We start from the raw sequence: 20,184 nt of genomic DNA on the forward strand, positions 1-20,184 counted from the left end.
GTCAGGTGGTGGCCTCCTGGTGGCGCTATAATGTGAAAAGGGTGCCAGTTCTTCTTACGCCTTGGATGGAAATTGGATGATTTGAGGCATTTTGTTCCAAAAAGGATACCAGGTAACAATGAACCCAGCATCTGTCTAAAGGATTCCAGGTAACAATTAACCTAGCATCTGTCTAAAGGATACCAGGTAACAATGAACCTAGCATCTGTCTAAATGATTCCAGGTAACAATGAACCTAGCATCTGTCTAAATGATTCCAGGTAACAATGAACCTAGCATCTGTCTAAATGATTCCAGGTAACAATGAACCTAGCATCTGTCTAAATAGGATGCAATCTGAATCACATTCTTAATATTTGTGGTAGAGAAAAATCTAATCTAAGAAACATAACATGAGCATAACATAACATTATACCAAGATGTATTGTAAACACAGTAAAGTAGAATCAAGAAGGGATGTAAGTTGTTGATTGTACAAACAAAAAGGGTCTTCTTGGTTCCAGTCCTGGACACCCAGTCTAATCCAGAGTGGTAATTTAAGGCAGAAACTCTGAGAATGGACCAGAGCTAGTCTAGTAATATAACGGTATAGCTCACAGCTATAGTTCACTACTTTGCAAGGTATTTGTACTCAAACCACATACTGTATATTGATTTTGCGATGGTATTCTTTTGTAGTTACATTCTTTTGGTACTCTTCTCTATTCATTTCTTCAGTTATTCTGACATCATCATTGAGCGCGAGGTGTTGATGCAGAAGTACATCCACCTCGTCCAGATAGTGGAGACAGAGAAGGTGGCAGCCAACCAGCTTCGCACGCAGCTAGAGGACCAGGACACGGAGATTGAGAGACTGAAATCAGAGGTACAGTATATGTACAGTATGCCACACTGCAGCTTTTCAGGCCATGAGTGACCCCCCAAAGTCATCATATTTCAACATATTGATGATGCAGTAGGGTTAAAGTGATTGAGCTGATTTTGATGCTATGTTATCTAATTTGGCTGGGGACCGGCTGGAACTCCCTAATGACCCCTGGGGGTCCCCGAACCCCACTTTGAGTAACTCTGCAGTATGCACACTCTCTCCCTGCTTTCTGGCAGCTTGTTCTTGTCTCCTTGGCGATGACGCCGCTACACACGCAACCAGCATTCTGCTTTGGAAAGCTGTTACACACACACACACACACACACACACGCGCACACACACACACACACACACACACACACACACACACACACACACACACACACACACACACACACACAAATGCACACATCTGCGCACTTGTAGAGCTCCATGCAAATCAGTCTTATGCCACAAATCATACACGTGTGTGTGTGTGTGTGTGTGTGTGTGTGTGTGTGTGTGTTTAGTAGCCCTGTGGCTACTGATGAGTGGGCGAGAGCAGCAGTCACTCACCTCAGAGTGTAGGAGGCCTGGCTCAATAGAGACAGCCCATTGGCACCCTTTAAAAACACCTGCCAAACCGCTATGCTTATCGAGCACAGCACGTTGGCCACTCGGCCATCGAGATAAATCAGAACTGCACCTCACAGACTGACACACACACACACACACACACACACACACACACACACACACACACACACAGTCCCATGAACCCACCACTACCAGCCTCTATATCATCATTAATCAGGACTGATTAGATTACTTCAACACACACACACACACACACACACACACACACATACACACACACAAGAACACACACACACACACACACACATAGTACACACGCTGACAGCAGGTAATTCATGGTTTATGCTAATTCAATCAAGGCTCTGCTTTCTTGTATGAAACACTGGGCGTAATGAGTAAGAGTTGGACACCTGAGATTAAGCCCGCAGAAACTATAGTTTATGCGCGCGTGCGTGCGTGCGTGCATGCATGCGTGCGTGCGTGCGAGAGAGAGAGAGAGAGAGAGAGCGTGTGACTTTACTGTATTATTGCACTGTGGTATCAGAATGACTTCAGCATGCATTGACAATTTGATTGGCTGTGAGGGACAAGTTCCTCACATGCTGTGAGACAGCGGTAGATGCATTGGATGGGAGGTGATGCCTATTTGGAGTCATGAGGAGATAATAGCCTGATGTAGTTGCTCTGCCATATCTCTCCCATGGTTGTTCTCGCTGTAAATAGGTCACCAGAAGCCATCACAGATTCATTTATAATGTACAGGTGGTTAATAGAGATTGAATTCTGGGCCATGCAGCTGTTTGGCTCTGGGGGAAGCTGCTCGCTTTGCTGGGCCAACTCGATGACATCTTCTTAAATCACGGCTCTATTGTCATTGCCAATTGTCCGCCCCTCCGCTACTTGCTGCGTTTTTATGTGCAGGATTTATTTTGGTGTGTTATGTCTATAGGAATGAAAGAATAACAATAACCTTTAAGTTAAGGTTATGTATTGGGGTCCCAGAGATAAAAAAGCCATTAAATAGGGGGAAGTAGCCTAATTCGGGTCAAACTGGGGGCTTATGGGGGGGGGTCCTTGTCATGTATTTTCAAATGGGGGGTCCGCAGGCTAATGAGTATCGTTTTGGTGGTCCTCAAATCTCAGAGCAACAAGTGTGGGGGCAAAAACACACTCCCTGCTCCACGGCGTGCCTACAGTACCTCACTGCCAGGATGCTGTTCCTGCTGATAATGAAGCAACAACAGATATTTCACATTAGGACACATCTGCTTGTGTAATGGGGTTAGTCATGAATAAAGGATTAGAGTTCGAGCACCAGTGTTGAGCCTTCTCATTAAAACACAGTTGTGTGTGTGTGTGTGTGTGTGTGTGTGTGTGTGTGTGTGTGTGTGTGTGTGTGTGTGTGTGTGTGTGTGTGTGTGTGTGTGTGTGTGTGTGTGTGTGTGTGTGTGTGTGTGTGTGTGTGTGTGTGTGTGTGTGTGTGTGTGTGTGTGTGTGTGTGTGTGCATGCGCGTGCGTGCGTCCGTACAGACGTTTGTTTCTCTATGATCATGAATAATGCAACCTAACTATAAACTGTAGCAGCCAATGACAATGTGTTATTTGCGGTCATTGGAGTGATACAGTGGCTGAATAAGGAAAGGCAGAGAGCAATTCACATTACTTTGGGGATAAATACAAATTTTGGTTATTATTATTATTGAATTGAATGAACCAGCGCTGTGTGATCAGAGCCCTAGGATAGAACATGTGATCAGAGCCCTAGGATAGAACATGTGATCAGAGCCCTAGTATAGAACATGTGATCAGAGCCCTAGGATAGAACATGTGATCAGAGCCCTAGGATATAACATGTGATCAGAGCCCTAGAACATGTGATCAGAGCCCTATAGGATAGAACATGTGATCAGAGCCCTAGGATAGAACATGTGATCAGAGCCCTAGCATAGAACATGTGATCAGAGCCTATAGGATAGAACATGTGATCAGAGCCCTAGGATAGAACATGTGATCAGAGCCCTAGAACATGTGATCAGAGCCCTAGTATAGAACATGTGATCAGAGCCCTAGTATAGAACATGTGATCAGAGCCCTAGGATAGAACATGTGATCAGAGCCCTAGTATAGAACATGTGATCAGAGCCCTAGTATAGAACATGTGATCAGAGCCCTAGGATAGAACATGTGATCAGAGCCCTAGGATAGAACATGTGATCAGAGCCCTAGGATAGAACATGTGATCAGAGCCCTAGGATAGAACATGTGATCAGAGCCTATAGGATAGAACATGTGATCAGAGCCTATAGGATAGAACATGTGATCAGAGCCCTAGTATAGAACATGTGATCAGAGCCCTAGAACATGTGATCAGAGCCCTAGGATAGAACATGTGATCAGAGCCCTAGGATAGAACATGTGATCAGAGCCTATAGGATAGAACATGTGATCAGAGCCCTAGGATAGAACATGTGATCAGAGCCCTAGAACATGTGATCAGAGCCCTAGGATAGAACATGTGATCAGAGCCTATAGGATAGAACATGTGATCAGAGCCTATAGGATAGAACATGTGATCAGAGCCCTAGGATAGAACATGTGTGATCAGAGCCCTAGAACATGTGATCAGAGCCCTAGGATAGAACATGTGATCAGAGCCCTAGGATAGAACATGTGAGGCGACTGTGGAACATAGCGCTCATCTTAACCTCGATCTGCTGCAAAGGAAGCTGGAGTTACCAAGGAAACCTGGCTCCTGATATGAGTTGAATTTGGAGCTTTGTTTGGTTTCGCTGTGCAAAAAATACAAACAAAAACAAATGTTTTGCTCAATCGCAGGTGTGCATGTGTACCAGTATGTGTTCTGTGACTGTGTGTGTGTGTGTGTGTCAGTGTGTGTGCGTGCGCGTGTGTGCGTGTTGACCGTGTTCCTCTGTGTGTGTGTGTGTGTGTGTGTGTGTGTGTGTGTGTGTGTGTGTGTGTGTGTGTGTGTGCGGGCGTGCGTGCGTGCGTGCGTGCGTGCGTGAGTGCGTGCGTGCGTGCGTGAGTGCGTGCGTGCGTGCGTGTGCATATGCTTGCAAGTGCATGCGTGCGTGTTTAATATCGTCTCTATACTGTATACTGTTACTTTTCAGAATTCACACGTTTTGAGCTTGTGGATCTACTTTGGATATTTTTGTGTGATATGTACTGTAGTATGATCTTAAGGAGAGCACAAAGGAGAGAGTAAAAAGTTTTAGTTAAATGGATATTTCACTTTCAAATAAACAAAATATAAACATTAAACGTAAAAACTAAATGAAAAACGTAATGGAAAAATAACAGCCCCTTCACGCATTAGAATGTTCTTCTAGTGCATGAGGAGGCTGTGATTTTTTCCATTACTTTTTGTTTAAAAAATAATATATATATACATATATATATATATATAGGACCACTTCACCACTTTTCAACCTATCTTCATATAATAGGACAGGTCCTCACTAATAATCATGATAAAATGGCACGATTTGTTTCTACTCAGTCTGTGTCTCATAGGAGGGCTGTGGTCAGTTCAGAAACCCGTCCACCAGTGACATTGTTAGGCAGAATTTTTTTACGATTTTTTTTATTATCGTGAGAAGGATGGCTTCCTTTTTCGCATTGCAACTTTTCAGGACTAGAAGAATGCCTGCATTTTCTATTGGCTTGGATTCCCCATCGATGATGTCACTGGTGGACGGGTTTGTGAACTGCCCACAGGCCTCCTATATGAGACACAGACTGAGTAGAAAAAAACCCATTTTATCATGATTATTAGTGAAGACCTATTATATGAAGATAGGTTGAAAAGTGGTGAAGTGGTACTTTAATGTCTATTTTATTTGAAAGTTAAATATCCTAGTTTTTGCCGATAGTATTAGCAACGACACATACAGTAACCTGACCTGACTAGCACTTTCTTGTGTGTAGCTGTTCAGGTGCAGAGCAGGTGGAAAAACACATTGCATGGCATTTTCATGTTCTGATATGGATGTTCCAGCAACTCAACAAGTTTGACATTGTGAAAAGTGAAATGAGCCACAGCTCCCTTGACACTTTATGTTTTTATTTCTGTGAGTCTTTCAGAGTGGAGGTCATTGAAGGGTTCTGTTAAGCATCTCATCTGTGTGATCAACCCCATCCAGCTACATTTGCCTATCCTGTGACTGTCACAAGCTGATAACGCACAATTGTGGTTTATGACCTCGTCTGTCTGTCTATCTGTCTGTCTGTCTGTCTGTCTGTCTGTCTGTCTGTCTGTCTGTCTGTCTGTCTGTGTGTGTGCACTACATTGGGTAAATTGAAGTGCATCATTGAAGTGCAACTACAGGGTCATTCCACTGACATGAGTTTATAATCTCACTTCATAGATCATAGCCCTGAACAAGACCAAGGAGCGAATGCGTCCGTACCATGTCAATCAAGAAGACGAAGACCCAGATATAAAAAAGATTAAAAAGGTACATGAGCTGGCTTGTATCAGTTGGTAGTGTGTGTGTGTGTGTGTGTGTGTGTGTGTGTGTGTGTGTGTGTGTGTGTGTGTGTGTGTGTGTGTGTGTGTGTGTGTGTGTGTGTGTGTGTGTGTGTGTGTGTGTGTGTGTGTGTGTGTGTGTGTGTGTGTGTGTGTGTGTGCGTGCGTGCGTCTGAGCATAATGTGTGCATGAAACTGTTTGTGTGCAGTGCACATACACCATGCGGACATGCATGTGTGTGTACTGTATGTGTAGCACATGTGTGTTTAACACATATAACGTGACTCAAACCTTCTTGTATGTGCAACTTCAGGTGCAGAGTTTCATGCGGGGATGGCTCTGTCGCAGGAAGTGGAAGATCATTGTTCAGGATTACATTTGTTCTCCTCACGCTGAGAGCATGAGGAAGAGGAACCAGATTGTCTTCAACATGGTGGAGGCAGAGACAGAGTGTGTGCAAATAGCTACAGTAGAGTACACCTACACACTCACAATACAATGGAGCGCAGAGAGTCTGTCAGGGCCTGTTAAAATGGAGACTTTAAAAGTGCAGTCAGTGCATTGGTCTCACAGGCTCTCTATCCATCACTTGCCTGGAGTCTAAAATCAAGTGACTGCATGCGCTTTCAAATGTGCTTTATTGAGCATCTGTGATGTGTTGTTTTTAACATTCTCAGAATATTAAAGGAGCATGACAGATTGTTATATGGTATATAATATGTTATAAAAGAAATTTCACACGTGAATAGTGATAATTAACAACAATAACAGCTAACAACAATAACCGTGACAATCCACTCTTGATTAATACCTTAAGAACATCATATCAGGAGGAGACATTTAAAATATTTTGAGGAAGTTGTAGTAAGATAAGACAAACACAATGGAGATAGAAAAAGAAAAGCACCTCTTGCGGAGATGCTTTTCTGCCAGCATCTCTTGTTCTACGTCCGTCCGTTACTGAGATATATTTGAATAATGTATTTTATACCTTCACCTTCATTGGGACTGTTACCTATCTCACGCATGTGTGTGTGTGTGTGTGTGTGTGTGTGTGTGTGTGTGTGTGTGTGTGTGTGTGTGTGTGTGTGTGTGTGTGTGTGTGTGTGTGTGTGTGTTGCAGGTATGTCCACCAGCTCTATATCCTGGTTAACTGTTTCCTCAGACCACTGAGGATGGCTGCCAGCTCCAAGAAACCGCCCATCAACCATGAAGATGTCAGCAGCATCTTCCTCAACAGGTGTGTGTGTGTGTGTGTGTGTGTGTGTGTGTGTGTGTGTGTGTGTGTGTGTGTGTGTGTGTGTGTGTGTGTGTGTGTGTGTGTGTGTGTGTGTGTGTGTGTGTGTGTGTGTGTGTGTGTGAAGCAAGCACTCAGTTGAGTAGTTCAAAGTAAGGATGCATGGTCATGGTAGAAGTAGTTATAGAAAAGAATACCTAATTTTTTGTATCCAATACGATTCCTGTTTTATTTCAAGTTTTCCCCCAAAACAGCAATCCTGTTCTTTTGGATATAAAGTGAGTGCTGGTATTCTTTTCTATGACTTCTGTAAGCTTGTGGATATGCTATTTTAGGTGTGCGACAAAGTATAAATCAGGGCTAAGGCCTCTAGACTCAGGACATTGTGATTGGGTTTGTACGTACTGTATGTGCAGAAGTTGTCGTTCATCCTGTCTTTTTCTTGTCATTGTGCTTGTGTCCGCAGCGAGACCATCATGTTCCTACATGAGATTTTCCACCAAGGCCTCAAGGCTCGGATAGCCAACTGGCCAACTCTGGTGCTTGGTAAGCTACTGTTACACTGCACACACAATTCACATGCAGACCATCGTGACATGAGTTATACATACTGTAGTTGTGCGCATCATAGTGCCACACGTGAACTTGTAGATCTGTTAAGTTTGATGTGCAAACTGCACGCAACTAAGTATATATCAGACCTCAGTTTGTACATACACGCCCCACCCCGCTCCCCATCACAACTCATCTCGCTGCTCAAGCTGTTTCTTGCTGATTCAACAATGACATCACCGTGTGTAGACCTGTAGAGATTACACACACCTCTCATTCAAACAGGCGTCGTGATGTCTTACTGCCTCCATGTCACAGACGCTACACACGCTTGAATAGAACATCAGACTCTTTTTCATGTCCTATCTCGTTCTGCGACATGCACACATGTTCTTGACCGACTTATCTGGAAATGACCCACCAAAACACAAAGGCATGCCATCATTTCAACCCACCGCCCTCGGCATTAACAGATAAGCATCACCTAGGAGACAGACTGCTGCAGGGTGGATTGTTGAAAGACAAAGAGGCAAATGTGACGTGATCAGAGAGAGTGAGAGAGGGAGATGGAGAGGGAGGGACAGAGCGAGGGAGCGAAGGTCTAGTGATTAAACACTTCCCTCTCGACTGATTTCCTCCCTTAGATTAGCTCGGCTGTGTGACACTTCTCCTCTAGCTGTGCCTTGGACCTCTTTTTCTATTAACTAGTTACGTATTACAGTACTTTACTTTTGTCCCCAAAAGTCTCACACTACCCAGTTTGTTCCGGACGGTCTTCCGCATCCGATAATTCACACGTACAGACAAGTGTGCATCGTTTCCATATCCGCTCTAGAGTCAGATCAGCAGCCTGCAAAGCAACTCGATCCCAACCCAGTCTACCATGTGATGTGTTTTAACCGTATTGTATGCCTGTATGAGCTATGGGATATCTGAATTTCCCTTTGGGGAATCAATAAAGTATCTATCTATCTAATGTAGTATGGTGACTGGTGAATTGGGTGGTTTCTTAGTGTAGACATGGATCTGTCATATATTCATCATTATGGTCCTTATGCCTCATGTCCATGTTGTGAGTGGCTTTTCATTCCAGGAAACACTGTCAGATCACTCAGGTAGAACTTGTATTTCAGAGTAGGCCTGCCTGATGCCCAGTAGCCTATTGTCTCCTGCGGCGTGGCAGCATTCCCCTTTGAATGGGAAATTGGTTTTCCATTTGGGCAACCTCGGTGTGGAGCCAGGTGGTTGTGCAGGTGCACAGTTTACAGTATATGTGCTTGTGTAATGTGTTTCTTGCATACAGCTGACCTATTTGACATCCTGCTGCCAATGCTGAATATCTACCAGGAGTTTGTGCGTAACCACCAGTACAGCCTACAAGTGCTAGCCAACTGTAAGCAGAACAGAGACTTTGACAAGCTGCTGAAACAGTATGAATCCAACGCCGCCTGCGAGGGACGGATGCTGGAGACCTTCCTCACATACCCCATGTTCCAGGTTGGAAACAGCATCTACTGTACTTTCATTTGATCTATCTTCATACTTCGGGGGTGTATGAAGTTATCAGGTGTCCCAGCCCCAAGTATGAAGTTAGAGCAGAATATCCATGTGAATATGGTCATTGGTCACTCAGCATATTAATCATTCTCATGCCCCCCCTAGTGCCCTACTTGTCATATTTTATGCTTGGTCAGGTACCTATGGCGTCCACATGTTTATGCCGAAGGCAACTTTTTGCGTTGTGTAAATTACCCTGAACTTAATCCTATAGCAAACACTTACCATATGGCCTGGGATCAATACCATTTTTAGGTTTCTGATCCGGTCGGGAGCAGAAATAACTTACGTCATGTTGTTGTCACTGGTTTGTAGTCATCAAGCAGGGACAACCAAAATCCAGAGAGAATTACAGTAAGCAAGGACAAAACATGGTAATACATCAAATACATAAAAAATAGTCATCAAGAACCAACAGTGGAATATCTTTATAATGAAACTATGCATATACACTATAGAGTGCTATGTCTATATAACATGCTATCTAAGTTCCCTAAGTTAAGCCTTTGCATACACCTGTAAGTGCGACAGGCTAAGATGGAGTCTGAAGAGGTGGGGTTTCAGACTACGGCGGAAGATTGGGAGTGAGTCTGCAGTTCTGATTGCAATGGGAAGTGCATTCCATAGTTTTGGAGCCAGTAGGGAGAAGAGTTTGGGACGTATGGAGTTTTTAGTGAATGTTCATCCAGCTTTCCTGCTTATAAGAATAGTTTGTTTGGTATATCCATCTTCTATTCCAACTCGTAGCGACTGGCAAGACCAAACTAGTATTGTAGTTATACTCGATTCAGCATTTAAATGGGGATTGGGGGAACCAAAACAAAGCGGCGCTGGAAAACCGGAACCAGCTAACCGGAACCACAGTTTTTTTTTCTTTGTTCAGTATCCGTGAGACCACGACACCAGATCACACGGGCCAGTGGAAAGTATGGTGACGCAAGGTTACTTACCATAAACATCCTAGCCCAAACTCTTACCCTAACATTAACCCTATCCCCATAGGATAGGGTTAATGACTGTGGCAAACTATTAAGTCAGAACTGCACATCGAGTCAACATGAACCACAATCCTTCGGTGTCAACTCAACATACAGTAGTACGCAAAAGGTTACCCTTGGCATTAACAAATGGTATACCTATTAACATGTTTGTACTAGTTATGAAAACAATGCATACTGCATATTCAGCCCTCCTTGACACATTGGACAGCACTGCTCAGAACCTCATGAAATGGACCCTCATTGACGTGATATTGTTCTATTTTTTTTCTTTTCCCTCATGTTGACCCCTCCCATTCTCTGTCCATCTCCTCCTGTCTTCTGACAGATCCCCCGCTATATCATCACGCTGCACGAATTGTTGGCACACACGCCACATGAGCACGTGGAGCGCAAGAGTCTTGAATTTGCCAAATCCAAACTTGAGGAGCTGTCCAGGTATGTCTGGGCCTTTGTCTCAGATGATTCAACCACACTGATTACAAACCATTTTCTAATAATGTTTGCATTGTTTGTGTGTGTGTGTGCGTGTGTGTGCGTGTGTGTGTGTGTGTGTGTGTGTGTGTGTGTGTCCGTGTGTGTCCGTGCGTGCGTGCGTGCGTGCGTGCGTGGCTAGGGTGATGCATGATGAGGTGAGTGACACAGAGAACATCCGTAAGAACCTTGCCATAGAGAGGATGATCGTGGAGGGATGTGACATTCTACTGGACACCAGTCAGACCTTCGTCAGACAGGGTGAGACTCTTAGTTCAGCACATTACTAGCAAATATTGCCATATGTTTTATATATTCTTTTATTTTCCTTTATGTATACAGGTGAAGTCCCATCGAGATTCAAGTCAACAATAATACTTTAGTATTACCTGTGTTATTTGTATTTTAAGTAATTGCTTTGAATGAGTGCCTGCAATTGGAAACTATATAGCTTCAAGGTGAAACAGATTTATACTTAGACCATGGCCAATCTTGCATTATAGAAATTGGCACAGCTGTATTGTCAGGGACTGGTCATGCTTGGTTTGCTGATGATAATGGTTGGCTAGAATGCTTCTGTTAAGGTTGTGCACAATCTGTGTGATCGAGTTAACATGATGTTTCTGGGCCACAGATATAAATAAGATTAGTTGTTAAACATGTAGTTTGATTCAAAATGGGACCTCTTGTCTGGTCACTGTCATTATGATCAGAGACCATAGAAAAGGTTCCTTGGTTGTTAAGATCAACATTTAAGACTCTCTTACCCCCTTTCTGAAGCCGCCTCCTCGGAGTCCTCGCCACTCGCCCTACACACTTGCCCTCGATATGCTCGTTCATGCGAGGCTGCACCCTATTAAGTGTCGTCCGAAACCAAGCAGCCTTGAGTGGAAGTGGCTTATAAAGCCCTCAAGAGCGAGTCTGTGCCAATCTAGTACCACCACAAATAAATTATAAATAAACTCCTCCTAAACAATCTTCATCTGATGCAGAATAGACAACGCTCCAACTGATGTTCACAAGGGCTCTTTATTTACCCCACCGTGAAAAAACTATAAATGAAACCACACAAACAAAACAACTTTTAACACAATGATTTATAAACACCATGGATGTATGACATGTCATGTCACGCTGTATTTCCTTTTTCCATATTAATGAAATCCACATGTCACACAAACATACACGATGCAATGCAATATAACTGTACAAACAAAATAACAGGTAACACAATTGCATGATGGTAACCATGGCAACGAATGGTGTCTGTTTCCTGTTTCTTTAAAGGAGGGCGAGTGTATTTCCAGTTTTTTATACCCAGCACCCTAATCAAGGGAACTTGATTCAGCTGGAGGGGCACTTCCTGATGAGGGAACCTCCCGAGAGCACTTCAAGAGACTGGTTTCAGAAAGGGCCTTAGCGTCAATCTGACCAGCCCTGATCTCCAAAAGACTGTGGAATGCCCTACTCCAGGAACTCAATCTGGCTAATTCAGTATATTCTTTTAAATGACCTCTGTAAATGCATATTTAGAGGCTCGAACTTATGTCTCCGGACTCTCCACTTCATTTTTTTTCCTCTTCAATGTTCTGTTGTCTTAACTTTTTTCTTTTTTTACTACATAAAACATAGTCAAATAGTGTTTATAATCTCCTCTCTAGGTTCCCTGATACAGCTGCCGTCAGTGGAGAGAGGTAAGCTCAGTAAAGTGCGTCTGGGCTCTCTCTCTCTGAAGAAGGAAGGAGAGAGACAGTGCTTCCTATTCACCAAACACTTCCTGATCTGTACACGCAGCTCTGGGGGGAAGCTGCACCTCCTCAAGGTGAGTGTACAGCACTTCAGTCATACTTCTCAGGTTTAAGTCTGATTGGAAATCAGATTACATTGGCAAAGTTTCACTATTATTGAGTTTTCCATCCATATAAATCAAACCGAAGCAGCAGACCATTGGACCTTTTGTGTCACTATTGTCTTGTAATGGCTTTTATACTTCAAACTATATAATTGTTTATACAGTTTTAACTCTTTTGACTCTTGTAGCAAGGAGGAGTTTTGTCCCTCATCGATTGCACTCTCATCGAGGAAGCAGAGACCAGCGACGAGGAGTGTGAGTTGACTGCACCTACATTATGAGAGGCTCTGTGTGTTGTCCATCTGTAGTCCAGTGGCTCTCAACCTTTTCAGGGCGTGACCCCCAAAATAATTATTTGAACTGGAGACGCCCCACCCTGACAAGCACTTGGAATTGTATGAGTTGAGGCATTCAATTTAGTTTGATTCGGTTCCATTGTGAAAATAGCAATCTATTTGTAGTAATCTACAAAAATAGACAGCCAAACTTGCGACCATTTAATCTTGCACTTTATTTGACAACATATATCCTGCACTACTTAAAAGTAATAACGCGAGTAAATCTCAAATTTATGGACCCCAGGACGATACGCTGTCGCCGAGGCGTCAGCTAATGGGAATCCATTTAATAAACAATAAACAATCCCCCCCCCCCAAAAAAAAGTTATTATTTTGAAATAATTTTGGAATACACAAAGTAAAAAAAGATTTACTGTTAAGAATTATAGCAGATCTACAAGCTCACAATGCGTCGTAGTGAAACCTGTTGACAAGAGCTTGTAACTAAAGAATAAGTACATTGGATCCAATGCAACACTGGTTCTTCTTCAAGTAACGGTTTTATATACAGTACAAGGTTTCCCCCCGATAGTGATGATAGTTAATGTGACAGTGTTTGGGTGTATATGTGCACATGTCTTATTTTATTACCCACTGTGAATGTACTGTAAGTGTGTCTGTCTGTCTGTCTGTCTGTCTGTCTGTCTGTCTGTCTGTCTGTCTGTCTGTCTGTCTGTCTGTCTGTCTGTCTGAATTATTTTGAAATAATTTTGGAAAGATAATTCTTTTTGATTTAAAAATCCAGAAATGAGACACAAATTGAAAAATATGTGAAATAATATTTTTTATTGCTTTTATTTGTAGTGAAAAATCAACCTAATTTTAAAACATAATTGTTACTTTATCGCCACGTAATATTTGTGTTCTGTGTGGAACTCGTGATACAAAAACCTGTTTTTGTAGACCCACAGACAGCTGTTTGGGGGCTCATTATGCCCCCCCCCCTCTCTCTGCATGCAAGTTAATTGTGTGTCAAAGTATACTGTGTAGAGAAACGACTTCCCTCAAATATCACACGGACACTCTTGTAAATGTCAGGTTGTGATCCTATGACATCACTGGGCCATTTGTTTCTCCCTGGACAGCAGACAGTGAAATGGGGACGCCCACACACAAACACATGTGTGCACTCTCCACACACAGCACACTTAAACTTCGCCCTCAGGGGTGCACGGACTAAAGATAGCAGGTCCACTTAATTAACCCCCTTCGGTTGTGTGCGTTTATGTGTTTGAGTGTATATGTGCTGCGTGCGTGCGTGCGTGCGTGCACATGTGTGTGTGTAGTATAGTATATTCCTTTTCATGTATTGTGCACATGCAGAGTGAATTTCACCAACTGTCTAATCTATTATAATGTTGTTCTCAGACAGAAACCTTATATACATATTTCCATCCATATTTAAACTAGCGGAAAATAGTGAAATGGTTACTGTGTTGTTATGAATATGTAACCAATGAAAAGTATTGACAAGAGCTTGTAACTAAAGAACAATGGAACACTGGTTCTTCTTCCCCTTTCAAGTAACGCTTATACAGTACAAGGTTTCCCCCCGATAGTGACGATAGTTAATGTGACAGTGTTTGGGTGTATATGTGCACATGTCTTATTTTATTACCCACTGTGAATGTACTGTAAGTGAACCTGTCTGTCTGTCTGTCTGTCTGTCTGTCTGAATGTAAGTGAACCACTCTGTCTGTCTGTCTGTACAGCTAGGACCAGTGAATGTAAGTGAACCACTCTGTCTGTCTGTCTGTCTGTCTGTCTGTCTGTCTGTCTGTACAGCTAGGACCAGTGGGCAAGTGTTTGGTCAGCTGGACTTCAAGCTTGTATTCGAGCCGTCTGACTCTCCATCTTTCACCGTGGTGCTGCTGTCTCCCTCTCGGCAGGAGAAGGCCGCCTGGACCAGCGACATTAGCCAGGTAAACAGCAGCAAACACACATACACCTTGACGTGCAGAAACACTGAATAACAAGAGTCTACAAACGGCACTGAGGGCCTGTCCCCCGGGTAATCGTGTCCCCTTGGTGAGAAGTAAACACAGACATAGGCGCGCCACCCCCCAACCCCTACCCCGGAGGGACCTTTGACTCTCAATCTGCCCAGAGCAGCACACAAAAACACACATGCACTCATACATGCATGGCATGCATGTGTGTGCACGCATGCACGAAGGCTAAGGCTTTCACTTCTAGTGATTTTTACTAGTTGACTAGTTGCCTAGTTTACTAGTCGACTAGTTATTAGTAAAATAGGTAGTTAATAATAATAATAAAAATAAAACCTTTTTTTTTTTTTTTTTTTCAACTTGTCAACTAGTATACCAAAGAGGTCAACTGGTGGATTTACTAGAGACAAGTCATTCTTTTTCAAACAAAAAACATAAAAATAAGTTAAAATAAGTGACCAGTGGTTGAAATTAACCAAGTGCATTTATTTAAGTATGCACTTTATTACAATGTTATGTTATTTGTACTTTACTTGAGGATTATACATTTTTGTTACTTTACATTTTGAATTCAAAGATCAGATTATTACACAAATCGAGCCATACACGTCCAAACACGGTTAAGAAAACCCCTCACTTTTATCTTATGCCATCCCCACATTTGAACGTTTAACAGTCATACTGTACTTATGCCTCCTGTATACGGGCCCCGACGACACGGGCACCGGCAACCATCTTGGAACGGTCGAGAACACAAAATGACCAAAATAACAATAATCCGTGCTCCATAGAATCCCATACTGGCTGCGATTGTTAGTGGGGTTTATCGGATTTAGGATGCCACAAAAAGGCTAGCGCATGGCTCCAGTTAGCATGTTATGTTCTCGCATGCTAGTTAGCGACCCGATTGAGCCAGTACAGAATTCATTCCATGTTGATCTGACCCCCCATGCCAAAGTGCCAGTGCTCGCCCAGCAGTCTGCCGCCAACGAGGCAGATGCATGCTTCGCAGGTCGCTAAACGCCCTCAGGCGTCTTACTGGTACAAATATAAATATTTTCATAAATATTGATATATATTGATATATCAAATTATATAAATAAAATACAATTACCTGCAATAATAAGGTGATTAAGGTAATGCAACAATAAATACGGTAATTCAGTAATATGTTTTTAATAGCCATCCTGCATAATTAGTATTTAACTTTTTGTTTTTATTACTGAGTACCTATTCCAGCATACAGTCATTTTCATCCAGATGTTCCTCTTCTTATGTCTGTCTGTCTGTCTGTCTGTCCGTCCAGTGCATAGATAATATCCGCTGTAACGGACTGATGACCAGTGTGTTTGAGGAAAACTCCAAAGTCACAGTGCCTCACGTGATCAGGTAAGTGCTTTTGTGTGACAGGAGCCATCCATTCACGCCAGTGTTGTTTGATTTATTCCATGCTGCATTACTGGGTGAACATGTAATACATGGTTTTGTAGATGTTGTGGAATTTGGTGTTATTCTTTTTATTCTATTTACGTTCACATTCAAACAGTTGATCATGACATTTTTCATTTCACACTTTAACCACTTAAGCCCTATTTACTTCACCTAAGATGAATAGTCAAAATAGCCAATCTACAAGTTCTGTCACGGTTTGCAGGTGTTAGGACCCAAGTGCCGGAAACTCAAACAAAGGCAGGACAAGAAGATCACATAAACTTGACTTTACTTAGGAAATGACATAAGATAACAGAAGTACATACACTGAACATATAAAACCTGACACTAACTTAAGATCCAGCACTGAACAAACACAAAGCAGAGTTTAAATAGTCACTGGAGCTCATCACCCAACCTGGCTCAGCTGGTCCCCACAGGTGATGGCATCAGAGTCAGAGGAGCAGGACTTGGGAGAGACAGAGGAAAATCATGGACAAACGGAGGGGCTCAGGACGTGACCATGACAAGTTCACACCGTGTCACAATGTAATGCGTTGTGAACTTGTAGATCTTTTATTTGTTTTAGAACATTTCTGAAACTTGAATGTTTTCACTTATAATTTAACCAGGTTGAAAGTGGTTAAACCATGCTCATTGTTATCCTTTGGTAACTTTGTATACTTTCCCTTTGTGATCCTCTATGAGTTCTTGATCTATTTTCTTTTAGCCTCACTTTATCCACCTTGCTATACATTAGCAGCTCGACAGTCACCCGCGCTTTGGTTGTGCTGTGTACGTGTGTGTGTGTGCGTGCGTATACCCTCCATCAGATCTGATGTCCGTCTCCATAAAGATGATGTTGACATTTGCTTCAGCAAGACGCTCAACTCCTGCAAGGTCCCGCAGATCCGCTATGCCAGCGTGGAGCGTCTGCTGGAGAGGCTGACTGACCTGCGCTTCCTCTCCATCGACTTCCTTAACACCTTCCTGCACACGTACAGGATCTTCACCACCGCTGCCGTGGTCATGGACAAGCTGGCCGACATCTATAAGAAGCCCTTCACCTCCATTCCTATCAGGTACGTACATGTGTTTTCACCGGGCGGCAGGGGACGCAAACTCACGTGCACATAGGGCTGGGCAACGATACTAACGATATTAAACTGAGACTAGTGGATATCGTCTGGGATTTTGGATATCATTATATTGCGATACGGAATGAAGGCCCAATTATACTTGTACGCGTATTTGCCCATACATTCAGAACACGCACGTATTTTGCTCACATACTCAGATCCGTACTTCAATGGGAAGGGGAATGTATGCCCCCCAGTTAAGCAATAATAATAAATGTTGTTAGAATACCCAGTGAGGTACCTGCATTTCAATGGCCATGATTTGAGAGAGAGAGAGAGAGAGAGAGAGAGAGAGAATGACCAAATATTACAGCTTTAAAGTGAGAAGTCTTCAGTCAGTGTGATGTGCATCTCATGGTATAAATATGCAACAATAGCAAATAATAACAATTAAATTAAATCAGGACTCAAGGGGATTTATTCCAGTCGTGTAGGGGTTAATGTGACAAAGGAGAGCTGCTCCTGAAAGAGTGACGGCTCCAGTGTGCATTTTCTAATGTTCACATTGCACTCAATATAATGTACAGTATCTCCCCATTTCAAACAGCTGAAAATTATGAAAAATTAACAGCCATGCCTGCCTGTCCATTGAACTGTTGCATTAGTTGGATTTTACAGGTAGGAATGTGTCTGAGAGAAGAGCAGGAGAACAAGCACTTACCATATTGCTAAGTAGGGCTCTATGGGCTCTAGTTTTGCACTTTACGCACCATATTCATGTATACAGCACTGCCCCATCAACAAAAAATAGGTTTCCCCTGAAAGCCACAGTATACTGTAATTCACAACATATATTCACAATATCGCAATATCGATATCAAGGTATTTGGTAAAAAATAAATATATATATATTTTGTCCATATCGCCCAGCCCAACGTGCACTTGCGCGCACATACGCACGCTCACACGACGTGTGACAGACTGATCCGTGCTCACATGGATGCATGCACACATGCACTTGTGCACTCACGTGCACATATCCTCACCACATCAGCCGAGACTGAAATCTCACCTCGCCTCACCTCTGGCATCATCCACAGTAATATCCTCAGTGTTCATTTAGCTCTGAGCAGCCTTTTTTACGCAGTCAAATAAATGAACGCTGATGGTTTTAATGTACTTTCTGCCATAACACACCTTTTCCTAATCTTTATTCATTCAGATTTTATGAATATGTGTGCTTTTGCGTGCGTGTGTACATACGTGCATGCGCATGCGTGTGTGCGTGTGTGTGTGTGTGTGTGTGTGCATTAAGGCTGTACCCTAGCCCTGTTTTTAGGACTCGAACTTCAGCAGGAATTTTCGAGCGAACATCCGAACGATTCGTTTGTAATTCATTTAAAAAAATTACCGGGGGGGGTGGGGGGGGATTGCATACGGAGTTTACGGATGTTTCTACTCTGCCACAATGTTATGCTTCGCACGCACGGGCAGATGCAAAAGATAAAGATCACAGACAGTGTATTTGCAGCAGGGTAGTCGTTAAGCAGCTCAACCCCTGAAACCAAAACAAACGTCCAACATAGATAAAAGTAATTACTCACCTGTTGTTCAAGATGCATGGTTTTCATATTGTAAATAATTATCGTCGCATGGTTTAGACTACCACTATGAGGACACGTAACTTTGGGACTTTTGTGAGTGTCATAGTAGCTTGTTTACAACTACGGACTTCCTGTGCAGTAACTTCCTCTTCAAAATAAGAGCCACATCTCATTAACACCTTTTGAATGCCTGTCAGATTTCTCTACATAACTATCTCAGCTGTTGGTGCGCAAATGAGCCTTGCATCTACCACGCAGAAAACATTTTGATGCCTGCGCACTGGCTGGTTGTGTACCCCCTGATTAATAACATCTAAACATGAACATGTAAAACATAGTACTCTTATTATGCATATCGCATTCTCACCAAGATATATTTTAGAGTTAAAAAAAAACAAAAAAAATAAACCAAGCCCATTAATTAAGATTCGAGTGCCAACTCACAAACTAACAAACATTCGAACCCTGAATGTTTGGGGACAGCCTTAGTGCATGTGCGTGTGTTTGTGCTTTACTAGCTTTCTGTTCTTTCTTCCTCACTGAACGGTTTAACCAGATGTGGGGTCACTGCTCTGCAGCCAACTACTGTAGCAGTAGCACCTCTGCCCGCAAGGTTAAATACATAGTGGCTCCAGTACATGCCCCGTGTGTGTGTGTGTGTGTGTGTGTGTGTGTGTGTGTGTGTGTGTGTGTGTGTGTGTGTGTGTGTGTGTGTGTGTGTGTGTGTGTGTGTGTGTGTGTGTGTAGGCCCGCAAAACAGATGCTTCAACAATGTTGCAATTGGCACAGTTATAGGAATATGTTGTATGTCTCTCTCTCTCTGTCTCTTTCATGCACGCACGCTCTCTCTCTCTCTCTCTCTCTCTCTCTCTCTCTCTCTCTCTCTCTCTCTCTCTCTCTCTCTCTCTTTCTCGACGAGTGAGTGTTTATATTCCTACTCAGAATTAATTACCGTTTCAACTGGAAAAGTTGCATATTTTTCTCTGCCTTGAAGCATGTGTGTGTGTGTGTGTGTGTGTGTGTGTGTGTGTGTGTGTGTGTGTGTGTGTGTGTGTGTGTGTGTGTGTGTGTGTGTGTGTGTGTGTGTGTGTGTGTGTGTGTGTGTGTGTGTGTGTGTGTGTGTGTGTGTGTGTGTGTGTGTGTGTGTGTGTGTGTGTGTGTGTGAGTGTGTGCTTGTGT

At 42.9% G+C, this 20,184-nt stretch overlaps 1 protein-coding gene across 1 annotated transcript in view; it reads left to right on the forward strand.

The window, feature by feature from the left end:
• LOC308316927 (ras-specific guanine nucleotide-releasing factor 2-like) overlaps nucleotides 1–20,184 on the forward strand; it is a gene marked incomplete at its 3' end in the record, with an annotated part of 54,913 nt that overhangs the window by 17,995 nt on the left and 16,734 nt on the right. The window contains exons 3-15 of the mRNA XM_080765711.1: nucleotides 718–865; nucleotides 5,833–5,922; nucleotides 6,248–6,384; nucleotides 7,058–7,174; nucleotides 7,638–7,717; nucleotides 9,027–9,220; nucleotides 10,607–10,716; nucleotides 10,895–11,013; nucleotides 12,414–12,574; nucleotides 12,793–12,859; nucleotides 14,728–14,864; nucleotides 16,198–16,280; nucleotides 17,156–17,404. Coding sequence (XP_080621837.1) covers nucleotides 718–865; nucleotides 5,833–5,922; nucleotides 6,248–6,384; nucleotides 7,058–7,174; nucleotides 7,638–7,717; nucleotides 9,027–9,220; nucleotides 10,607–10,716; nucleotides 10,895–11,013; nucleotides 12,414–12,574; nucleotides 12,793–12,859; nucleotides 14,728–14,864; nucleotides 16,198–16,280; nucleotides 17,156–17,404 — 1,692 coding nt within the window. The remainder of the gene's footprint in view (nucleotides 1–717; nucleotides 866–5,832; nucleotides 5,923–6,247; nucleotides 6,385–7,057; nucleotides 7,175–7,637; nucleotides 7,718–9,026; nucleotides 9,221–10,606; nucleotides 10,717–10,894; nucleotides 11,014–12,413; nucleotides 12,575–12,792; nucleotides 12,860–14,727; nucleotides 14,865–16,197; nucleotides 16,281–17,155; nucleotides 17,405–20,184) is intronic.

This window comes from Protomyctophum bolini (assembly GCF_963924005.1).
Source record: "Protomyctophum bolini genome assembly, chromosome: 6".
Classification (NCBI taxonomy): Eukaryota; Metazoa; Chordata; class Actinopteri; order Myctophiformes; family Myctophidae; genus Protomyctophum; species Protomyctophum bolini.